The following is a 25,141-nucleotide window of genomic DNA, read 5'->3' on the forward strand; positions in this document are numbered from 1 at the left end:
TTAGCATTTTCAGAAATTCCAACATACCAATACATAAATGAAAGCACCTAGTTTGGACCACTTTTCCATGGTCTTGATTACATAAAGAATGGCAGGATTGAATATATACATGCTTATGGCCTTGGGCACATGCCAGTCTCCACTAACCAAGTATCCCACCCACCCACTAACTACCCGATTCCTAATCTTGCCGTGAACGAGCCGATGGTGTGGTTCCAGCCACACCAGTGCAGCCCTGAGCTATCAGTTAACACTGTCTGAAAAAATAAAGTATGTATATATTTCTATCTATATTACATATAAAAGTAATACCTAATGTCACTCCTCTGAAGGAAGTGTTTCTCTTGAGTTACCCCCAAGATAGTATTATACATATAAACATGAATTGAGCTGTTTACATGTATTGTGGTGCAATAAATCCATAAAACAGTATATCGTCATAGATGCCCAAATCTGGAAGTGGCACACCACTTATTGAAGAGGGTCTTTATATGACTTAGGAGTGTTTTTAATACAATACAGCACTATCACTAAAAATATTTACTGAATTGAATGGTGACTCTGCACATGAACATGTGGAAGATCGATTTCTTGAAGACAAGGAGCCACAAGATGACAGCTAATGCAGCCATATCATTAATTAAATAGATAAAACGCTGGGCACCTACTTCATATATTAGTACTCGAATATGGAAGGATGGATACATACTAGGAATCTGCGAGTTAAACTGAACTCCCATACATGTACCTGTTAAGTGGGAGATGCAGCTCTGTTTCAGTTTCTGAAATCCCAACTTATAATTCCCCTGAGAAAGAAGATAAGAACCTTATTCATTTTTAATATAGCCCACATTCAGGATCTGAGCTGTGTCTGGGGGTGAAGAGTATTATTGTGAAGTGAAACTCAACTAAAAATCTTTATATCACCGTGGCCCTGTCATATCTGGATATGTTTTTCAGATTCTGAAATTTCAAAAACTTTATACAGCATGATCTGTTCGAGGTGTCTCAACAGAAAGTGACCTGTCTTGACAATAACTGCACCAAATTATAACAAAATTAGGCTATGTTGATTCATGTGGACAAACAGGCAGACATGGCTACCACAGTAGGTGCTTCTCACATTATACTGTATGTGAACGCACCTAAAAATGAAATTCTTCAAGCTTATAACAAGAGTAATTTTTTTAAGGCAATCATTTGTTCCAACAGCCTTTAGGTATTACGATGAAATTATCAAATTTGTGATCAAGGGTATTTCATCAAAGGCCTTGTGATGAGAGAAGTTTGTGGTGTTGTGCATGTTAAAAATATAGTCTGGAGTCTGGGAGTGTGAACTTGCATGCGGCGTTCCGTGGTTGACTGGGGTGCCTGGCTGATCGCGCGTTCATGTTTAAAGGCTGGTGGATAGGTCAGGTGCTTCACTCACACCGTGGAGCGAATAATTGTAGCGTCTGCACCCAATTGGTGCATAAAAGGGAGTCTGCATGGCGAAAGGGAAAAAAATAGGGGGAAAAAAAACAAAAAGAATGGAGGTTAAGGGAAAGGATTGCGAGAAGGAGGATCGGGAGAACCTGTGCTGTTTGGGATGTAGGCAGATGATTGGGAGTGTGTCCGCACTCAATACGGCAGAAGAGGGTCACACCTGTTGAGCACTTCACAGAGCAGAGGTGACCCATGTGCTCGGTGTAGACTTTGGAAGATATCGAGGAGCAGGGATCATGGGGTCCCCCGTGTAAGATCGGGGAATAGCAGTGAGGGACACGAGCCGGATTTTAATGGTTGACTACACTGTCGGTGGGCATCTCTTCGAACTGCAAGGCTCTTATGGCCTTTCATTTTACAAAGAGGCACTGGGGCTCATGGTTTTTATAAAGGAAGACCTGCATGTGTTCTAAACTCATTTTTAAATGGTTATTTATTTGATTTTAACCTCCACTTTGCATCCTCCACTTTTACAGATTATTTATTTATAGAGTGGACAGTGTTTTAAATAAAAGCACTGAAACACTTTACACTGCTTCTTGCTGAGTGTGTGTGTCCTCATTTGCCTGGCTCATCCTCAGTTTTCTTATCACCGGTTCCGGGTTCAAGCTGCCAGGGACTGTGGAGCTAACCCGGACCGTTACTGGCTGGTGCAGTCCTTTTATCATTTATAGAAAGCCGGGAAAGCCAAAGAGCTAGACATAGACATTAGGAAGGTGTCTGATGACCAAACTCTAATCAACACCGAAGGGAAGGCGGTGGAGAAGGTCAGCAGCTTTTAATTACTTGGAGTTGCCATCCCTAAATACTGTACCTCAGCAGTTCTGCGTAGTGACTTCTCTAAGTCGTCTGTTCTGGCGACCCTACACAAGTATTAGTACTCACGCCACCTCGAGCCATTAGACGACTCAACAGACACTTATACTGACAAATGCATGGGTGTTTTTCATTGATATGCCTTGCCTGGATGTTGCCCTTAATGTATGGTGTTGTGCTCAGTCTCTATTGTTGGTATCACTGCTATTACTAGTCTGTAGGAGATACGCAAGACAGGATTGCATGATACTATGAACACATCGCAAGAATTTCATTCTTGAATTTAAAGCAAAAATCGCATAGATGTGAAAAGCTACTGAAGTTCAAGAATCCTTATCTATACATAACAGAGAAATCGACAGTGAATTGCATGAAGAGCGTGGGAACAGGCCGAAGATTATTTATTTATGAATTTCTTTAGTTGGGCTGGGATGTGCAGCTAAGGTAATTAATCCTATTCAGCTGTCCTAGAATTTCCATCACATCACCCATTGGGACTGCATTACCAGTGGTGACCCACAATGAGTGTTTCTTTTCACTCCACCACCTGTCAAGAGGCTCATGAATTTTTATTTTTTTGGCTACCCTTAAAAAGCTTACAAGCTGTAATTAAGCTAATTTACACAGCTATCAATTTAAGATGATCCCCTCAGGCAAAAGCTTTCAGCCACTTACTATGTTCATACAACTTGTATGAGACACGCTGTTAAATAATTTCTGACCAGTTACTTGACCCATCTATAGTGGCTTTATTTTGAACTCCTGTTCTTCCCACTTCATAAAGTTTTATGCTGCATGTAATGTAATGCTGGTGTTCTAAATTATTAAACACTGTACATCAAGTTCATCACAGCAGATTAATGAATATGTTCTTGAGAGTGAAAGATTGAGACACCTAAATATCGTTTAACTGCAGTGTTAACCTAGTTTGAAAGTTCAGATAGGAGATGAAGTACCAGCTGAAGTAAAGCCACTGCAGCAGGCAAAGCCATAGAAGAAGCCCACAGAAGTGCCACCTTCTTGATTTCCAAAATTTCCCCAACCACAGTGATAATACTGACCATTCCCCTAAACCCTTTTTAGAACTTTTCACATTCAACCCACACCATCGATTTCTGCTCCTGAAGTATCTTCTTGTGGACTGCAGCTGTCAAGTCCTCCACTGTGTCCCACATATCGGGTTCAATGTTGCAGTGCAGGAGAGGCAGAACCTCAAGACGCTGCTCCTCTGTTTTGTATAGAGACAGGATTTCGGAGTCTTTACACTTGACGTAGGAGCCTTGAAATAGCTTTCTATAAAAACAAAGACAAGAAAAATTTATGAGGCCTTCATTGCTACATTTCAGTACAAAAGGGGGTTATAATATAATAAGATTAGATAAAGCTGAAGCCTTCAACACAGAATTACTAATATTGACAGATATTTAGCAAAATATCCAAAAAAGCTCAAAGATACAATACCCAATTGTAATTTTCAACCTTTCTCTTCTATTATCTTATATATAAACGTCTACGCGTGGAAGTGTGTGTGTGTCTGTTCAGCCCGGAAGTGAGAGGTGGAGTCGGGGTAAGGGCTCCACCTCTAAGGAAACAGAAATCTAAACGTGTACGCATAGAAGTGTTTGTGTCTGTCTGTCCGGCCCGGAAGTGAAAGGCTACTACAGCATAAAGCTCAGAGAGCCGGCAAGGCGGCCCCAAGTTAATGAGTCGGAAGAAGAAAGCGACTCTGTTGCCAAAGTAAAACTGCCAAGAAAAGAGAGAAACTCTTACACAAGCGAGACGAGTACATCGGCAAGACGATATCCCTTTTACTTTTCCTCCTGTCACTAATACACAAGCGAGGCGAGCACATCAGCACACCCAGAGTAGTTCCTTTAAATTACCTGACACCTCTACATTTCAATTTTTTTTCTGATGATTTCAGTAGTTTCTAGGACCCCGAGCTTTTTACAGCACGGGCTTACACAGCTAGTATTCCATATAAAAATACACAGACATGGACAAATGTATTGGTAACCCACAACTGTTTCTGAAATAACTTGAAACTGACAAAAGTAATTGGCACCCATCATTGTTTATTCCATATTTAACAAAAATCAGACTTTGCTTTAGACTTTTGATTTCACAGAATATTTCAAATAATAACACAAATGAAAATGACATGGACAAAACTAGTGGGATCCTTAACCTAATATTTTGTTTCACAACCTTTAGGGGCCATCACTGAAAATAAGCGATTCCTGGAGTACTCCATGAAACTTCTGCACCTGTCCACAGGCCGTTCGGCCCACTTGTCCTGAGCAAACTGCTCCAGCTGTGTCAGGTTTGAAGGGGCTTCTCCGAACTCCATGTTTCAGTTCTTCCCATAGTTGTTCAACAAGATTCAAATCAGGACTCATTGAAGGCCACTTCAGAATAGTCCAGTGTTTTGGTCTTGGCCATTCTTGGGTGCTTTTAGCTGTGTGTTTTTGGGTCATTATTGAATTGGAAGGATCCATGACCTGCGACTGAGACAGAGTTTTCTGACACTGGGCAGTACGTTTCACTCTAGAATGTCTTGAGAGTCCTGAGATTTCATTGTTCCCTGCACACACTCACTTCATGTCAGACGCAGCAAAGCTGTCCCAAAACATAACTGAGCCTCCTCCATGTTTCACAGTAGGTTTGGTGTTCTTTTCTTAGAAAGCTTCATTTCTTTGTCTGTGGACACAAATCCGATGTGACTTGCCAAAACGCTCCAGTTCTGTCCCATCTGACCAAAGGACATTCTCTCAGAAGCACTGCAGATTGTCAAAATGCATGTAAGCAAATTCCAGTCTGGCTTTTTTTATGTGGAGTCCTGCTGGATCTTCTTCCTTTGAGCTCAATAAGCGATGGAGGGTGTGATCAATGATGACACTGATGGACTTTAACCTTGGAGTTCAGCTTGTATCTCTTTGGAAGTTGTTCCTGGCTTTTTGTCTACCATTTTCACTAACCTTCTGCCCATTCTAGGTTTGATATTCCTCTTTTGGCCATATCCAGAGAGGCTGACTACAGTCCCATGGACTTTAAACTACTTAATATCATTTGCAACTGCTATCACTGGGACATCAAGCTGCTTAGAGATGGTGTTCTAGCCTTTACCTTCAACATGTTTGTCTATCATTTTCTTTCTGATCTCTTCTGACAACTCTCTCCTTTGCTTTTTATGTTTCATGTTCAGTGTGAGACACACAATGGTACCAAACAGCACAGTGATGACTTCTCTCCATTAAAATCACCCGAATGACTGACTACACAATTGAAGATATATGTGATACGAATTCAAGAAAACAGCTAGCTTGAAAAATATCTCCAATCCAATTATTTGGATCTTTTCTAGGAGTACTAACAAACGTATCCAGGCTCTTTCAGAATATCTTTGTAGAATAAGCAACACTTGATCTCTTTTCTTTTCACACTTGCTTTGCTTTACTCAATGGCATGCTGGTCTACAGGACATGACTGCTTTACATGTAATCATGTTTTAGAGGGCATGCAGAACTTTTTCAATAAAATGTAAGGGAACCAACAATTTTGCCCAAGTCTGTATATGTCATAGGGATTCATATGCAGAGTGTTTTGACACCACATGGGTGTATACGAAAACAAGGGGAGAAATTGAAATGAAACCTAGTTGAATACGAACCATGGGTCAAACTCAGATCAACCCAGCCTTTCTTTTGTTTGGCAAAAAAGGATTTAAAAAAAAATAAAGGTTCAAGGAAAAGAATGTTAATTTGTTCATTAGAAAACTTAGTAAGGAAATTTGCAAAGTAGTTGCCACAATATCAAGAAACTTGGACAGTGAGGTCTTCATGTTTTTGGCTTATAAACTACTGCACTGATTATGGGACACAATTTCTGGGGACACACCTAACATCTCCCATTCATGTCATAACAATGGGACTTCAAAAAATAAAATAAAATGAGGGAAAATACCTAAACAAAAAAATCTCATTAGAGAAAATTACATTAAATTAAATGAAGATAATGTTATCTTTGAATTTCTTGATACTTAAAACTAAGTTTACTATAACACAAATGTTCGGAAAAATTTGTAAAGCACAGAAAAAATAGATAGTAATGCAATCACAACACAAAGAAGGATAAAAGTAGAACTAAAAGTGTACATGTCCACATGCAAGTATGGATTTCCTTGTAATCTGTACACGTGACAATAATATACTGCAGTGTCTAATTATTCAGAACAAATCCAACGGAGAGTGTGTGAGGAATCAAGCCAATGAGAGATGTAGATCTGTAAGTACTTGACTTACAAGAAGGACACTCTTATTTCTTGCAGTTATGAGTGGTCCCCAGAAACTAGAGACTGTAACTTCCTGTGAAGTAGCCTCATTGTGCATAGCCAGAGCTTAGGGTGTGGGTGCAGCTTGTACCCTGTCTATACCAGAGTATTTCTGGGCAAGTATGTAATTTAACCTTCTGTCATGAAGGGGCGACTACCACTGGCAAGAAATTGCTCAGGCGTTCACTCCTCTCTATTTCAAATCCTCATAAGCAAAGGCTGGCCACTAACACAGGGCCTTCAAGTCAAAAAATACTTGCTTACTCAGTTGAGCTAAAGGAAACCTCCCCTGCTCAACGGAGCAAGAAGACATCTGACTTTCTAACTGCAAAGGCAAATTTGTAATTTTATGTAGCAGGCTTTCTTTACAGAATCGATACTCCTCACTACAGTGACTCTCCGACAAAGTATACTGTACATGGATGAGATATTGGGACACCTTAGTTATTAGCTATTAAAAGCTTTATAGACTGAATGGTCTCCACTCATCGGTCAACTTTCTTATGTCCATATGTGAATGATCTCCTCCTTTAAAAGAGTGGAGGCCGACGTGACAGTTTCATGACAGGATGAGTGTGGTTTGTGTAGGGTGACTTCCACATGACAATTAATAGTGCTGGATTTATTCTGCTTTATAAAGTTTAATTACTATAAAAATCATCTCATTGCATACTCTATAGTTATTTCAATCATCTTCCATTCCTAAGTTTAACCCCTGCCCCAAATTTCTTTTGCCTCCCTTGGTGTAAAACACAAGCAGCTTACAGTGCTTCTCAGTGACAATTCACTGCAGCCCACATCCTCACTGAAGCTCAACTGAAACTTAATTGATTCTGCAAATTATCTTCTAATCAGTATTTTATGTATGTATTTATGTAATATATACCATGCACCACAATCTTTATTTTAAACAGCCATATAAAAACTTATTACAATACAGTACATGAACGTCAGTGGATCTCCTCACAGGTTTGATCAAGGTATGTGATAACCTGCCAGGGCGAGAGGGGGCGCTGGCACTAACATTCTCTTCTCCTTCTCTCCCTTCAGCACAGGGAATCCGCCAGGTGAGGCACTTAGTCCCGCCCCTTCCAGGTCATGCATGATAAGAAGCTTGGCTGCCCAGAAGGAGGCATCATTTCCACTAAGAGCGATCCGCCAGGTGGAGCTCTAGTGAATGATCCTTATTTTGACAGCCAAGAGCTTGCTACTTTGTTATTGTGCCCGAGAGGCTATTTACTTTATCGCCAAGAGGAGTGAGTTTGTTTTGGACTGTAGTTATTAAATTGAACAACCCGATGGGGAATCAAATTTTCCTTTATGCTACGACTTGTCATTCCTGCATCCAGCCACAATATACACACCTTTTTTAACTTATTTTATTCTACAATAATAGTCATGGAAGGCAACTCAATTACATACTGTATATTTTATAGAGTAAGACAATGTAGTCATGCAATTTTCCTTTACCAAAATTTATTTTTTATGTAAGTGGGAATGCAAAAACTTTGCCCTCCATTTACTTTTTTTATTATCTGTTATTTCAAAATAGCATAAAAGGAACAGAAAAAGAAAGTCATTATGATTACTTCAGTCTTGTAGGTTCTGCTTGGCTTCAGCTTAAAACACAATCAAACCTCTGCTTTTCACCAGGCATTTTCCACAGAGCTAGACTTAGATGCTCCTGATGATTTATGCATAATTCTGACTCACAGTATTGAAACTACAGAAAGCCTGAAATTTAGTTTAGTTTATTGTCATGTGTACAGAGTTCTAGCTTAGTGCAAGAAGCAATTAGATGAACATTGAGAAGTTGTTTTTTTAACTACATTTTGGGACTATGTGCAAATAATGGATCTATAATAAGTGGCAAGAAATCATGGTTGTCTGTCATACTGGATGTCACCTAAATAGGCGAAGGCATGATAGATAGATAGATAGATAGATAGATAGATAGATAGATAGATAGATAGATAGATAGATAGATAGATAGATAGATAGATAGATAGATAGATATTTTAGTATAGTAGGCAGGACAGACAGAGAGACAGACAAAGTGTTCATTTCTGCACTGTGGTCTTATACTATAATATGCCATATATAGTACTACTATATGAATAGCTTACAGTATCTACTGATGTTTCATAAGTGTTATGAAGGCAAAAAGAAGCCTTTGTTAAGGTCTTGTTACAGAAGAATAAATAAGTAATGGACATAAACTTGTACCATAGACAGACAAACAGACAGACATATATAGATTTTAATTTTAGTATAGTAGACAGGATAGGGGCGGCACGGTGGCGCAGTGGGTAGCGCTGCTGCCTCGCAGTTGGGTGATCTGGGGACCTGGGTTCGCTTCCCGGGTCCTCCCTGCGTGGAGTTTGCATGTTCTCCCCGTGTCTGCATGGGTTTCCTCCGGGCGCTCCGGTTTCCTCCCACAGTCCAAAGACATGCAGGTTAGGTGGATTGGCGATTCTAAATTGGCCCTAGTGTGTGCTTGGTGTGTGGGTGTGTTTGTGTGTGTCCTGCGGTGGGTTGGCGCCCTGCCCAGGATTGTTTCCTGCCTTGTGCCCTGTGTTGGCTGGGATTGGCTCCAGCAGACCCCCGTAACCCTGTGTTCGGATTCAGCGGGTTGGAAAATGGATGGATGGATGGATAGACAGGATAGATAGATTTTAATTTTAGTGTAGTAGGCAGGATAGATAGATAGATAGATAGATAGATAGATAGATAGATAGATAGATAGATAGATAGATAGATAGATAGATAGATAGATACTGTATGTAAGGCACTATATGAATGGTAGATTATAAACAGGTTTATAAAGCCCTACATAATAGATAGATAGATAGATAGATAGATAGATAGATAGATAGATAGATAGATAGATAGATAGATAGATAGATAGATAGATAGATAGATTATTATACATTATGCAGGTGTACTGTTGTTCATATAAAGGACCCCCCCAGTCGCATTTCTTGACACACTTCTGCTGAATGATTCGTTAGCTGAAAGTCTTCAGTGTTAATATGATGTGCAGAGTTATTCATAATGGCACTCAGTTTTGTTTTAATTCTCTCTGCTACTACCTCCAGGGGGTCCAGAGTACATCCTATAACTGAGCTTGTCCTTTGAATTAGGTCGTTGATACCCCATATTACATTTCTGGTGTTAAGAAGTTCCCTATTAGTAAACACTTTGCTGTAATTCCCTTGTGCCATCCCACTCTTTTAGGATTGGCCAAAGGAGATCATCCCGAATCTTCTTAAACAGAGACACCACTGGCTCAGATCTGGATTCAGATTCCTTAACTCACACCTTCAGAAAATTCTTACAAAATGTTCATAATTTGGAGCTGAATTATGTTTAAACTAGCCACTGCAGCTGTCAAAGGCAGGTAACAGAATGAATGAAAGATATTTGCTATCTCTCGCTACTACGTGTTCCTTCATCACCTCTCCTCTGTATTTGCGGGTGTGAACGTCTCTTTTCCGGAGCTCCCTTATTCGAGCCCATTCTTGTAAAGCCTGCTTCTCAGACTCTGTTATTATTTTTGAGGTGTCTTTCTGACCTCCTGTTGAGTTTTATATTTCCTGTCTTTGAAGAGAACGCTCTCAGCAATCCTCATTCACCTTCACCCCTCTTTGTACATCTCACACTTGCACTTCCTCTTTTGTCACATCACCAAATCCAAATTGACTAGATTGCTTAGGCAGACTGGACACACAGACATTAGTGTTCTATTATTTAGTAGTTTTCTTCTGTGCCATTCTGATGAATGCACGCTCAAAGGAGGGATTACATGGGCTTTGTTGTATGGACCGAAAGGTTAAACTAACAGACTGAAATGCTGATCTGGCATTACTGACTACCTTGGTTAAGGTTTAACAATCGGATGGTGTTTTAGCATCCTTATTTGATTTGGTTAAGTTTTAGAAAATGCTTGTTTGTTTTTCTATTTGACAAATGGTTTGATCAGTTGAACGGTTTGTTTGTATAACATGTATTTACTGGACATTAAAAAAGTCTCAATTAGAATAATGATAACACTCACAGGATTGACGTGCCTAATACACAGGAGACGTGAAGCAGACGATAACCTACTAAGATGACCTTCTTTTATATTTGAGAATGTCATAAGTCTGCTTTGAGTCTGCTCCTGCTGTAACTAATAAAAATGCCACCTGGACACAGAATGAAGACCATCTTAAAAACTGATGCAGCTACAAGAGTCCACGTTATATTCTTTATATGGTATTTCCACCTGTGCTTCTGTTTATGGCGTTAGTTTAGATTACACTCAGTAGAAGAATAGTTTGTGTCCTGATATTTTGCCTGCAAATTAAGGGCTCATTATTAACTTCAGGTCAGTACAGAGTCCTCAATAAAGTCTGTGCATAGTATAATCTTGGGTGAAACAGCACTATAGATAAGTTTGTACCTTGGTGGCTGAAGCCCCAACTGTCTAGTGGGCACTCTATGGCTGAATATCCTTGAGTGTGGTAAGTAGACAAGTGAACACCCAGGTTTAATAGATTGTCTGTGCAAAATGGAGTCTTGAGTGAAACATTACGATAGGTAAGTAGGTACCTTGGTGGCTGAGGGCCCAACTGCCTAGTGGGCGCACTATGACTGACAATCCCCCCCGAGGTTCCTGCTTAAAGTATATGCTCCCACATATCAAAGAACCAAAGGTTTGTGGTCAGTGTTAAAAGCTAAGCATTTTCCAGGATGTTACAGTAAAGAAAAGATACAAGGATAAAAGAAGACACAATCCTACCAAGGCTAGAGAAGGGAAAGAAAAGAGACGACAAAAAGAAAATAATATGCCACTTTAATTTTTGGAGTTACACGTATGTGTTAAACCACAGGTTGTTTATTTCTAATGCTATATAATAAATAAAATAAATCTATAATGACATAATGGGAAGAAAATAGCTTCAACAGGAATCACAACATTGTTCCTAATAACAGACATGCTCTAAAATACTGTTTAAAAACAAGCCAGATTTTGTCATAGTGTAATATCATTAAAAAGAAAGAACACAATAATATTCTTGGTCATAACTCCAACAGCTAAACTTTCCGAGTACGTAATTTAAAATACTTTATTTATCCCACCTGATCCTTTTAATCTTCTTCTCCTTGAGTCTGATGTGAATGATAATGGGGAAAATATCATGTTTAATTAAAGCCGTCACACTCTGGATGTCAAGTCGAAGGAGACAGTGTTTATCCTGCAGGGTGAAATCAGAGCAGTGTCAACTAAATAAGCAGACAGGTCCCAATGGATGTAGTTTTTTAGTGGGGGGGGGGGGGGGGGGGGGGGGCAGTGCTATTGGTAGTGCTTGATTGGTACTTTATTGACCAGAGCCCTCCAGACAGTCAAGGCTAGGAAGAACAATTCTGCACCTCTCCCTATCAACTGCCTTTGAGGCAGCCCATTAAAAATCCCCTACAGAAAGATGCTTTCAAACTGCCATGTGTTTTCTTGTAGTGACTCAATATCTCTGCCTCAGGTTTTCAGTCACAGGGGAAAAAAGCTCTGAGTATGTTTTGGGTTAGCAACGGAAGTTAAAAAGCTGAAAGCGGGCACAACATGGTGCTTTGCTTGTTTGCAGATGTGGATAAATCGCAAGGCACACTTGATTCAGTACGAGTTGAGCAGCTAATTAAAAGTTGTGCTCCTACAGCACTTTGGTATCTTATTTAACTGGAATGGCTGCTGCTCATATCTGCTTTTTGGCTTTAAAAAACAAAAGGACGACCTCAATTCTGGATAATCGGGTCATTCCTGAGTTTGGCTTTCATGACTCCACTAAACTCATCCCAATGGTGTTGTCCACGTTGAGCCTACTGAGGCCATTCTCAGCTAGTCTCTTACTCGTGAGCTTTAGATATTGATGGTCCAATGATATCTATTGGGATTGAGGTAAACAAGCTATGCTGAGCACCAAGTGTACGATATGTACTTTAGCTTTTGGGTGTGGGTCAAGGAGCTCTCTTTCAGGGGCAGCTGTACCCGACTGATACTGCATATCACATTCTCCCAAATAAATGTAAAACAATATGCTGGGTCCCCCCCCCCAAAAAAATACAACACCCCCCTCACACTCACCTGGCCCATAACGTCACGTATTGCATCCAGTTTGATCCCATGTCGTTGGCTGCTTTGCTCACCATCCAGTGGCAACATTTTTGGATCCTTGATGGTTGCTCCTATTACATCTGTGAAAGAGCAGGTGACAGTAAATAAATGTGTGGTGGTGATGCAATTGGTTATTTTGTTGATTTTAAGATCGCGGCTATTTCTCAGGGTTTAATTTTTCTCTTTTTTATTGTTTCAACCAATAGCAATTCCTTGATGACCAACAAAGATTGACTGGAGCACAGACCAACTGAAAATGAAAGACAGAACTTATTGTGATCTGGAGAAATCCCGAAAGCACAGGTGCCAAAGCACTCTTGAAAATGCTGTCAAATACCCCGGCTAGATACCCAAAAGGCCGAGACAAATCTTTATGAAAAATATTTTTTTCAAAGGCTTTGCAAGTCCCAAAGCTCCAAAGCACAAAGGAGATGCCTGAAGAGGCAAGGCAGACACAGCAAACAGAATCCAAAGATGGTGGTCGAAAAAGGGCAGAGGTTCAAGAAAAAAAATATCAGTAAACACAGTCCCAATATGAGATCCAGAGGCAAGGCCAAAAACCAGAAAACACAAAGCAAAGCAATAGCATATAAACTCAGCAAAACACTCTCCACTCCCAGAGCATTCAATGAACCGCCAGGAACTATGGGAGGCCCTCCCTTAAATAGGGTGGAGGACAATTACTGGCGGTTATGGGTAGGTGGCCACGCCCCTCATGGAACCATCCACAAAGCACAAGGTACATAACTAAGTCCCTTGCCCTTTTCATACATCTCTCTATATATATATATATATATATAAAATCCAATGTCTGTCTGTTTGTCTGTATGCCTGTCCGCTTTTCACAAGAGAACTACTTAACGGATTTAGATCAGATATTTTTCTATAATTTGCTTGAACATTCTGGTTGCTTTTGCAAATTCACTCATCACGCTAAGAATCACAGTTCGCTTGAAGGAGTGATTTATTCATGCTAATACACTGTGGGCTAAGGGGAGGGGGAAGCGTGATGTCAGGAATGGGGAGCCAGGCAGGGCCCTCCTCACTGTTCTGTTTCACCACTGCGTGAGCGGAGATGTGGGGAATGACTAGTTTCTCTTTCTCTCTCATATATACTGTATATTATATATATATATATATATATATATATATATATATGCATGGAAGAGAAGGTCTGTGATACGGTTTGCATATTTGCAGTTGGAGATCCACAAAGGGAGAAAAAACGAATAACGTATCATAAAATAGTTTTATTCCTGAGCTTTCAACCCCTGTCAGGGGTCTTCATCAGAGGATAATGCTTAGACTTACAAGAATCAAAGGCAATATATAGCAACACATTCAGTGGGGGGTGGGTGGAGGTGACTAAGTCCGTATGATCAAAAGGGGGGGGGGGGGGGGGTGTATCATTAAATTAAAGTGCATATGTCCTTCTGTCCTTCTTAAGTTCGCATATGCTGGGTTTATGTCCAAGTGTCTGTTGATGGCATTTTCATCTGATAGCCAAGACTCGGCCAACTCTCTGGCGCTTTTTGTACTGGCCTTAAATTTTACAAATATATATATATATATATTCATTGCATTCGTAGTCTGTGTCACAATCTGATTATATGGGTGATTACCTACCAGGTAACGCTTAGATTGTGACACAGACTTCGAATGCCGTGAATGTAATTACCCCGATCTACATGCTGTCAAATAAACGAACCACACGCCGTGGCGCAACGTTAGGGGCATCGCCTCTGACGCTGACGTCCGAGGTTCGATTCCCGAGAGGGAGTGCAGTGGAGTGTGTACACCTGATGAGCCCAGAATGAGGGTGAAACACGTGTCGTGTACTCTTTGCATTTATTTGACAGTAAAGTATTTCAAACCATTCTATGATCTGCTCTTCACAAACTGAGGGCACCGTGGCGGATGTTAGCAGATTGCTGGCCAACCACAAAGCGTTACCTGGTAGGTAACCACCCATACTATCAGATTATGACACAGACTTCGAATGCTGTGAATATATATATATATATATTGTGAGGGATAGCTGGCCATATATTCCGGCCCACACCTCCAAATCGCCAGGTGGAGCCCTCCCAGCAGTATGGAGGCTCTCCGAATTCCAGCTGGGCCTCATGGATCATGTAGTTTTTATAAACAGCCCTGCTGGATACCATGGGGACCACTAGGAGCTGCTGTAGGGAGGCTTATGGAATGCTACGTGCCCTATAACCCGGAAGTATGTCCTGATCACATGACCAGAAGGAACAATGTGCTTCCGGGATGAAGAAAAGGACTTTTAACCTGACCCGGAAGTGATAACGAATCATGGACTGCAGGGTTGGAACCACTTCCGGGTCAGGGGATATAAAAGGACTTTGGGAAAGCCCAGACGCTGAGCTGAGCTGGGAGGAAGGGGTTTCTAAGTGTCTGGGAGAGGAGGATTGTGTATTGATAGTATTGATTAGTTATTGTATGAGTAGTGTGGAGCGGAGGGTGCTTAGTGCACTGTATTATAATAAAAATAAGAAGTATTATATTTTTACCTGGTGTTTGGCGTGGTACCTGAGGGTTCAAGGGAGCAATAGCGCCCCCTACTGTTACAATATATATAATAAATCAGGCTTTAGATCAGGTTTATTTTCTGTAGTTTGCTATAATACAGAGGCTGCGGGTCGAGGGGAGGGGGGAAGCGTGATGTCAGAAGTGGGGAGCCAGGCAGGGGACGACTAATAATAAATAAAATAAACATAAATACACATAACTGACATAGAATTAGACAAAACAGATCCGAAATATAAATTTGAACCCCAGCCAGGGGGAAAATGCTGGCTGAAACATGACAGAACTATTACTTATATATGACTACCTTCTAAATGCAGAAATTAAGTTCTCAATTCTAAAATCTGGTTCAGATTTATTTTTTGCCTGTGGCTCTGTGCTTATTTTAGAAAGTAACTCATATTATTTCAAGTGTTTAATGACCTCCATTTTGAAAAGAACTTGTAGATAAACCGTAAAAAAAAAAAAATGACATAAGCTAACTCTGTCACAATAGCTTGACATTGTACCTGTGTACAGGTTCAGGATCATTATGATCTCAAGTTAGTTAAAAAATCATCACTCCATAATGACAAATAGGAAAGGGTTAAAAAAAAGAGAGAGATGGTCAATTTTATATGTATACAATGAAGCTGCTGCTGCCGTTTTGATGCTGAAATGACGTTAATTATGTGACAAAGGAGCCATGAATAGTGCAAGCATGACTTAAAAAGTCTCTGAAGGCTGGTGTACTGGTGCCAACGGATGGGAGTCACAATATTGTGACGTCTACCAATCACAACAATTATTTTAAGGCCTTCCGGTCTCTCTTTTGCATGGTGTAGTAGACGACTATTTTGGGTGAGGACATTCAGTCAAGGCGGCACGGTGGCGCAGTGGGTAGCGCTGCTGCCTCGCAGTTGGGAGATCTGGGGACCTGGGTTCGCTTCCCGGGTCCTCCCTGCGTGGAGTTGCATGTTCTCCCCGTGTCTGCGTGGGTTTCCTCCGGGCGCTCCGGTCATTCCTCCCACAGTCCAAAGACATGCAGGTTAGGTGGATTGGCGATTCTAAATTGGCCCTAGTGTGTGCTTGGTGTGTGGGTGTGTTTGTGTGTGTCCTGCGGTGGGTTGGCACCCTGCCCGGGATTGGTTCCTGCCTTGTGCCCTGTGTTGGCTGGGATTTGCTCCAGCAGACCCCCGTGACCCTGTGTTCGGATTCAGCGGGTTGGACAATGGATGGATGGATGGACATTCAGTCAATAGGGCACCATGGTGGCACAAAGAAAAGTGCTGCTGCATCACATCTCTTGCTGACATGACTCAGATTCTTGCCTGGTTACTGCCTGTGAGTAATTTGTACCTTCTCTATGTGTTTGTGCAGAATTTATCCCCAGTACCATGTTGATACCTTCATATTACAATAATGTACATATTAGAAAATGTGATATTGTTAAAGTGGTTGAGCATAACCCCTCAGTGCTCAACGATACTACTTTTTGGCATTCGTATTGCTGTGATATTGCCAGCTGTAGGTACATACCAATGTTTGGAATCAGTTACATGTTATACCTTTGTACAACTGCCAAACAGGTACATGGCACAAAAGAAATTAAAGAGGGCGTGGGTGTATAATATGAAAAAGTTAAAACTGTAAAGTGGTTGAAAATAAATCAGTAAGTGACTAGAATCTTCTTCTCATACAGTATAAAGGAGAGGAAGAGTAAGTAGCAGTGTAAAAAACATATGATGATCATTCTTCGCCAGAGAAACAAGGATACCAGATGGGCAAAACAATTGCTTGGCACATACTGGGCAGAGTCCCTTATGTATCTGTGCAGGGTTAGTCCTGCTACATTCAGTAATCTGAAGTTACACTGCCCTCCGTAATGTTAAGGACAAAGACCCATTTTTCCTTGATTGACCCCTCTGCTTCACAGTTTAAAATTACAAACCAAACAATTTGTACGTGGTAGAAGTGCACATTGCAGACTCTTCATGCAAGGAGATTTGCATCCATTCTGGTCACAGCATGTACGTACAAATGACAGCACTTTTTCTACACGGTACCCCCCATTTCAGGGCACCACGTTTAGGACAATTGGTATCACAGGTGTGTTTCTTTGCTTCATTATGGAGAAGCTAGCCAGGCTGGCTTCTCCTTACACCTAACCCGAGATGTAAAAATCAGGTTTAGGTTTCAGCCAAACTTTATGCAGAGATGCCACTAATGAAGTGAACACATTGGTATTTGAACTAAAAAAGATGTATTAAAACAAGGATTCATTTAATTGACGTAATCATTATCGCTATGCCAGTCCCTATTGTGAAGGGACTAAAAATGACGAGTCTCCTTTCATTTTACACAGAACATGTATGCAACAATTGTATGCTACCCTGAATTTTGAACAGAACACTCCTTGATGCTTCAAACCTTGCACACTTTCTTATATTTTTTCTGTAGCTTGCACATGAGAGAATAGAATATCAGTACCTGATGACGCGCCCCTTGTGCTACTGTAGGCTACCACAGTGCAAAGCTTAGTCACTTCCACATTTCACGTGACACAAACGTTGACAGTTGCAGCATTGGGAACAGTGTTTGGTGGCTTAATGTTGTGGAATGGGAGACCCGGACACAGACAGGCAGACACGTTACAAGCCATCACCACACGTTTATTTACAATATTACTATTTACAAGTCAATAAGTGCACCTTACTCCAATTCTCCACAGTCCCAAAGTCCAGGCTTCCTTCAGCCTCCTCTCTTCTCTTCTCTTCCATACACTATAAAATGGGCCTCTCTTCGCCCACCTCCTTCTCCGACCTTGTCCGCCTCCTCACCCGACTCCAGCCTTGATTGTTGGGAGGCGGACCTTTAAATAGGCAGCTGATTGCCGACCACACCCAGCCACCTGTGACAATGTCTTGCTTGGCTTTGCACTCGATCATAATTATTTTGCCATGTTGTCACACATCTATTGTTGCACCAAGCTGAAGCTACACATGACCGAATTCACTGGGCATATCACAGTGCTTTGGTCATGCAGTGCCATGTCATGAATTAGTTTCACCTTCCATGTCAACGTCTGATGACCAACTCACATTGTCATCACTATCGCACAATTCAAGGAATGGTTCAGTTTTAGTTTGTCCTAAAACTGCCTTTACGGCTTTTTGCCATTGTGTTTTTACTTGTAGGCTCCATCCCACTCATGAATATTAATGAGTTATCTTAGAATGGCAAAACACATAGAAATATTGCTGATGTTTTGCATCATGATGTTACTTCATTCACTAGATGGCAGCAGAATACCATCTGGAGCCCAATTCAGGCTTAAAAATGTAAATCAGGTCATTACACAGAACTCATGCTTAACCGAAATTACACAGAATTCCGAGCCGGGTTAACACTTGGGGTTAATTCCAAGGAGGTTAAAGGCCAAAATTTAAGCTGCATGGTTCAGTATTGTAATAAGTGCCGCTTATGAATATCATCCATACCAAAAAGAAGAGAATCTTTAAAGGTGTTTCACAGTGTTAATAACATTGAGTCTGTGCCTTATAAAAAAGAAAAATATAACTGATTTACATTTAATTGTTATATAAACATAGTCTTAGTTTCAGTTTCAGCTTTAAGTGATTTTTTCTTTATCTTGACACACCACAGGAAGATAACAGCTGACTGACACTGTCTATTTGACACCAGTTATAATTACCAATTAGCAGTACAATGCAACTTCTTGCTGTAAAATAATTATTACTGATGTTAATCTCTGTTATTTCTGTCATGCAAATTTTATGAGCTGTCAATATCCTATCATTTATTGGATAGCTTCTAGAATATTCCATTCGACAAGCTGATAGAGGAGGGGTAATATTTTCATTGTTCTCTGTCTGGCTTACTCTTTTTCTATGTTAACTAATCCGGGGAGAGGGAAGTCTGGGCATCTCTGCTCAAGCTGCTGCCCCCGTGACCCGACTTCGGAAAAGAATGGATGGATGGATGGATGGTCTTATTTTAATTTCTTATTTTTGTCTAGCGGGACCCTGAAATACCGTAATTCTGCACTTAATTTTGAACTCTTCACGTCAGTTGCTATCGTAATGACTTATGTTATGAACAGAAAGATCAGCATCAGAGCAGTAAATAATTACAGAAATGTTATAGAATAGTTCGAGTAACTTGGTTCCGAGGGCGCAAAGCTTCTGACGCTCACGTCTGAATTTTTTCGATTTACTCGTATATTAATGATGGGGATGCTGGTATTGGAAGTAAACTTGTGAAATTCTGAGATGACACTAAAATTAGACAGATGACAGACAGTGAGGAGGCAGCAAAAAGATTTTTAAAACACTTGGACAAGCTTGAGAACTGTGCAAACACTTGGAAAAATGCAGTTTAATGTAGGAATATGCAAATCTCCAGTCCTTGGCAAACAGAACATCAATTATAAATATAAGAAGGTAGACAATGTCCTACAGTAAGCATCCTGTAAGAAGGATTTAGGGGTTTACTGTTTAAACAGTATTTTCATCATATAAGCAATGTGCAGAAGCATTTAAAGACTCAAATAAAATGCTAGGTTATATTATAAAACTTTTAAATATTAATAGAGTGACATCATGCCTTGACTATACTGTACAATGCACTAGTGAGATCTTTTCAATTAAATACTAGGGGGCTCTGCCCCCTGCTCGCTTCGCTTGCCAACCACTGTGTTTGGTTTACCGGATATACAATATAATTTATTTTTTTATATAGCCCAAAATCACACAAGAAGTGCCACAATGGGCTTTAACAGCCCCTGCCTCTTGACAGCCCCCCAGCCTTGACCCTCTAAGACGACCAGAAAAAACTCCCAAAAAAAAACCCTTGTAGGGAAAAAATGGAAGAAACCTTGGGAAAGGCAGTTCAAAGAGAGACCCCTTTCCAGGTAGGTTGGGCGTGCAGTGGGTGTCAAAAAGAAGGGGGTCAATACAATACAGTACAATACATAGAACAGAATAAATCCACAATACAGTATAAAAATACAAATTCTAGAAGTACGGAGTAGAATTTCACATTAGATGATATCACATAATATGATTTGGATTTGTTTTAAGTCCTGGAGACCTCATTCATCAAGCTGCCTCCCCCATTTTGCCCCTCATTCCAACGTCCCCATTCATCAGGGATGACTTTACCTTAGGCAGGCAATCTACAATTTAAAGAAATTGTTATTTTCTTGTGAATTGTTACATATGCATTATTTTCACTTTTACTTTAAAAACTTTTGTAAAAACAATACTTGTTTCTTTATTTCCTGTCTTGTGCGAGGTTACATCTCTTTCTTCCCAGACGTATAATACTGCTCATGTAGTGAAGGGTGTTTCGGCTGAACGTACGCTAAGTGCTCGTGTTGTGAAGGGTGTTGCGGCTGAACGTACGCTAAGGATATGCCTTTGGATCATTTGCTGTCTTTTTGCTGCTTGCTAGCTGTCTCTTCTGCCTGTCACATGTCGTTGTTTTAAGAGCTCGGAGCACATGATGCTTGCCTGCCAAAAGCAATCCAACAACTGCTAGCTTTGAGGTCTGTTGACTTGTTTTAAATGATGGCTCACTACCTGGTCTCACGTGACGTTGTAAAAGCAATACCTGTCTTTTATTTCTGGCCCCAGGAGTGGTTGAATTCTTTCTTGCGGGATGTATAACGCTGCTCGCGTTCGGTTGGGGTAGCTGCTGTCGCACTGCCTTTCGATCTTTTTAAAGCCTGTACAACCGCTGTCCTTTTTGCTACGGCCCTGGGACAATCTCTTGGCACCAAGTCTCATGTTTACGGGTGAGCTGAATGACTTCCAGCCTGTCGCTCTAACATCACATGTGATGAAGACCATGGAGTGGCTGCTGCTTCACCACCTGAGGCCACAGGTCCAACACGCCCTCGACCCTCTGCAGTTCGCATACCAGGAGAAGGTGGGAGCGGAAGATGCCATCATCTATATGCTACATCGATCCCTCTCCCACTTGGACAGAGGCAGTGGTGCTGTAAGAATTATGTTTCTAGACTTCTCTAGCGCCTTCAACACCATCCAACCTCTGCTCCTTAGGGACAAGATGACAGAGATGGGAGTAGATTCATACCTGGTGGCATGGATCGTGGACTATCTTACAAACAGACCTCAGTATGTGCGTCTCGGGAATTGCAGATCTGACATTGTGGTCAGCAACACAGGAGCGCCGCAGGGGACTGTACTTTCTCTGGTCCTGTTCAGCCTATATACATCGGACTTCCAATATAACTCGGAGTCCTGCCACGTGCAAAAGTTTGCTGACGACACTGCTATCGCGGGCTGCATCAGGAGTGGGCAGGAGGAGGAGTATAGAAACCTCATCAAGGACTTTGTTAAATGGTGCGACTTAAACCACCTACAACTGAACACCAGCAAAACCAAGGAGCTGGTGGTGGATTTTAGGAGACCCAGGCCCCTCATGGACCCCGTGATCATCAGAGGTGACTGTGTGCAGAGGGTGCAGACCTATAAATACCTGGGAGTGCAGCTGGACGATAAATTGGACTGGACTGCCAATACTGATTATCTGTGCAAGAAAGGACAGAGCCGCCTGTACTTCCTTAGAAGACTGGCATCCTTCAACATCTGCAGTAAGATGCTGCAGATGTTCTATCAGATGGTTGTGGCGAGTGCCCTCTTCTACGCAGTGGTGTGCTGGGGAGGCAGCATTAAGAAGAAGGATGCCTCACGCCTGGACAAACTGGTGAGGAAGGCAGGCTCTATTGTTGGCATAGAGCTGGACAGTTTGACATCCGTAGCAGAGCAACGGGCACTCAGCAGGCTCCTATCAATTATGGAGAATCCACTACATCCATTAAACAGTGTCATCTCCAGACAGAGGAGCAGTTTCAGCGACAGACTGCTGTCACTGTCCTGCTCCACTGACAGACTGAGAAGATCGTTCCTCCCCCAAACTATGCGACTCTTCAATTCCACCAGAGGGGGTAAACGTTGAACATTATTCAAGTTATTGTCTGTTTTTTACCTGCATTTTTTATTACTCTTTAATTTAATATTTTTTGCTGCTGGAGTATGTGAATTTCCCCCTGGGATTAATAAAGTATCTATCTATCTATCTATCTATCTATCTATCTATCTATCTATCTATCTATCTATCTATCTATCTATCTATCTATCTATCTATCTATCTATCTATCTATCTATCTATCTTTCTATCTATCTATCTATCTATCTATCTACGGTCCCCGCGAGACGCACCGTGGCAATTCTCCTTGGTATCGCGGGTCTTCAAAATGTTTTTCGAGATTATCCTTGCATTTGCTTTCCATTCCAGGATTTTCTTTTATATATAGAGAGATATACATTATAATCACATTTAGAGTGACCAAGATTGTGAAGGAAAACCTGAAAAAGCAAGTAAGTGCAAAGTCCAAGCCCAGAATAGCCTGTAATCTGACTAGAACCCATGCGTCATATGTGGGTATTATACTGCACTTCTTAAAGATACATTTTTTGACAACATGGTCTTTGTGAAAACACTGACACTTCAATGTTGAGTTAAGACCCCGCCATGCTACGCTCCATTTTCCCTGTGACTGATTAGTAGTAAGAATGTGAAGAAACTGAAAGGCCAAATGGATGGCTACCTGGATGCTCTTAATGATTAATGAATCTGTTTCTCCATCGCTGTCCTGGCAGAGAATTTTCCAACAGCAGTCAAGGGTGCCATGACTTTAAACATTATATCCTATCACAAAAGGGTTTCGATTATACGTAATTTCATTTAATCTTGTCATTGAAGGTTCATTGTGGGTTTTGCACTGGCATGAAATACACTGTACAGTACAAAAAAAACTTAAAGTTACAAGTAGCTAGTGGAACAGGACTGAAATCTCCTTGTCTGTAAACGATTCTTAAAGTAGTGCTGTAAGGTAGCAGAACGGTTTATCTGTATTCACGATAGAAAAATGAACAAAAGCCTAGCAGACCCACGTGCCGTTCAAAATTTGTTAAAGAGTCTAGATGGGTGAAACACGATTGAGTTAAAGTCGTATTTAGTTAAAGCAGAGGGACCACTGTGCTGAAATGGTGTCAGCATGAAGAGCGTGAGTGAGATTTTGGATTAATTAGCTAGGTCTCTAGCTGCCACTCAAATACATCACAGTGACACTTTAACAGCTAAAGAAGATTAACTTCAGGAGTGAGGAGCTGTGCAAATGCTACGACGTGCTACCATAAAATCAACTTGACCGCGCATAGAGAGGCAAATTAAATTAGCTCTGCGCTGTGAAATTACATTTTCTACATTTATGTTAAATATTGTACCTCATAATAAAGGAAATTTTCTATCTCCACTTCTATTCTAAAGACAGAGCCCTACAATTTGTACTACATCTTTATATTAGGTGGGTCAGAAATAATGTGGCAGTACCCGGGGATCGTTCTTATTAATCTGTCTCTTAATGTAATGCATAAGCAATATTTAAGTTTACACAGTTTCTTTAAATTTTGAACACCATTAAAAAGGAATTTAAATGAACAAAACAACTAAGCTTAGGGAAAGAGTTGATTTGCAATGGCAGTAAATGCAGACTGGTTTTCAAGCTGTGAGCGAGTGAGTGACATGTACAAGCCCATGGCCCTCTAGTATGGAATCTTAAGACCATGTCATATTACATGACTTTCCAATGATTTTTAGTTGTAGACTTCAATTACATAATCTGTGTGACTTGTAGGCAGTCCTGGTGCATATATACATACTGTGGAAAGCAGCCCGGACACAGACAGGCAGACACCGATGGTTCAAGCACCAACATACGTTTATTTCTATTTACAATATTTACATTGTCCACGCACAACCCGGTGCCTCTGCACCACACACCCTCAGTCCGGGCCTTTTCCAAATCCAGCCTTCCTTCACTGCCTACACTCCTCTCCTACGAGCTTCGTTCTCTTCCACCCAACTCCCGCTCCTGAATGGATGGAGGCGGCCCCTTTTATGTTCACCCGGCCGTACTCCAGGTGCCTTCTGATGAGCTTCCGGCGGCACTTCCTGGTGTGGCGGAAGTGCCACACGAGCACTCAGAAGCACTCTGGGTGTCCCTGGTTTTCCTTCCCCCAGCACCTCTGGGTGTGGCGGAAGTGCTGAGGTCCAGGGCTTTTCAGGCGTTTGGGCACCCCCTGGTGGTGACCACAGGCCACTATAGGGTTGAGCTTCCATGCTCCGTTCCTGTGGCCTCCATACCAACCAGGGCGGCTGCCCTCTCGTGGTCCGGAAGAGGCGTAGTACCTCTCCCGGTCCTTCCAGGCGTCCCGGCTGGGTACTGGCCCCAGTCGCTCGCCACAATACATACATGCTTGTGAAGCCCAGGGCACGTACAACCGCCCTATTCCCGACACTGACAGGCAGGACATGACTTTGCCACACAGCGCACGGTTTACTTACAATAATCCAGCACACACAGTAAAGCAACAACACAGTCCCTTTGCCACCAGTTCTTCAGCCTGCACTCCTCCTCAAGAGCTTCATTTTCCTCCTTCCAACTCTGGCCATTGAATGCTGGTGAAGGAGCCCAGGTGCCCAACGAGCTACTTCCAGCAACACTTCCCCAACAGGGTTGAGCTTCTATGCTCACAACCCTTGGCCCTGCTGGAAACTAAGGGGGCTGCCCTCTGTCGGTCCGGGGGAAGAAACAGTCTTGAAAATATTCTCTCATCCGGTCCTTCCATAATCAGGGCATCCTGGCTGGGTAAAGGCCCTGGTTGTCCGCCACATACTGTATACATATATATATCTTATATATAAAGGTCTATGCG

At 41.5% G+C, this 25,141-nt stretch overlaps 1 protein-coding gene across 1 annotated transcript in view; it reads right to left on the reverse strand.

The window, feature by feature from the left end:
- Window positions 1-494: 494 nt before the first annotated feature.
- The window catches only part of LOC114661981 (caspase recruitment domain-containing protein 10-like), a 174,327-nt gene continuing 149,680 nt past the window's right edge, over window positions 495-25,141 (reverse strand). Inside the window, exons 21-23 of the mRNA XM_051934920.1 lie at window positions 12,753-12,862; window positions 11,756-11,871; window positions 495-3,594 (exon numbers count right to left, since the gene is read on the reverse strand). Coding sequence (XP_051790880.1) covers window positions 3,381-3,594; window positions 11,756-11,871; window positions 12,753-12,862 — 440 coding nt within the window. The 3' untranslated portion in view covers window positions 495-3,380. The remainder of the gene's footprint in view (window positions 3,595-11,755; window positions 11,872-12,752; window positions 12,863-25,141) is intronic.

This window comes from Erpetoichthys calabaricus, chromosome 12 (assembly GCF_900747795.2).
Source record: "Erpetoichthys calabaricus chromosome 12, fErpCal1.3, whole genome shotgun sequence".
Classification (NCBI taxonomy): domain Eukaryota; kingdom Metazoa; phylum Chordata; class Cladistia; order Polypteriformes; family Polypteridae; genus Erpetoichthys; species Erpetoichthys calabaricus.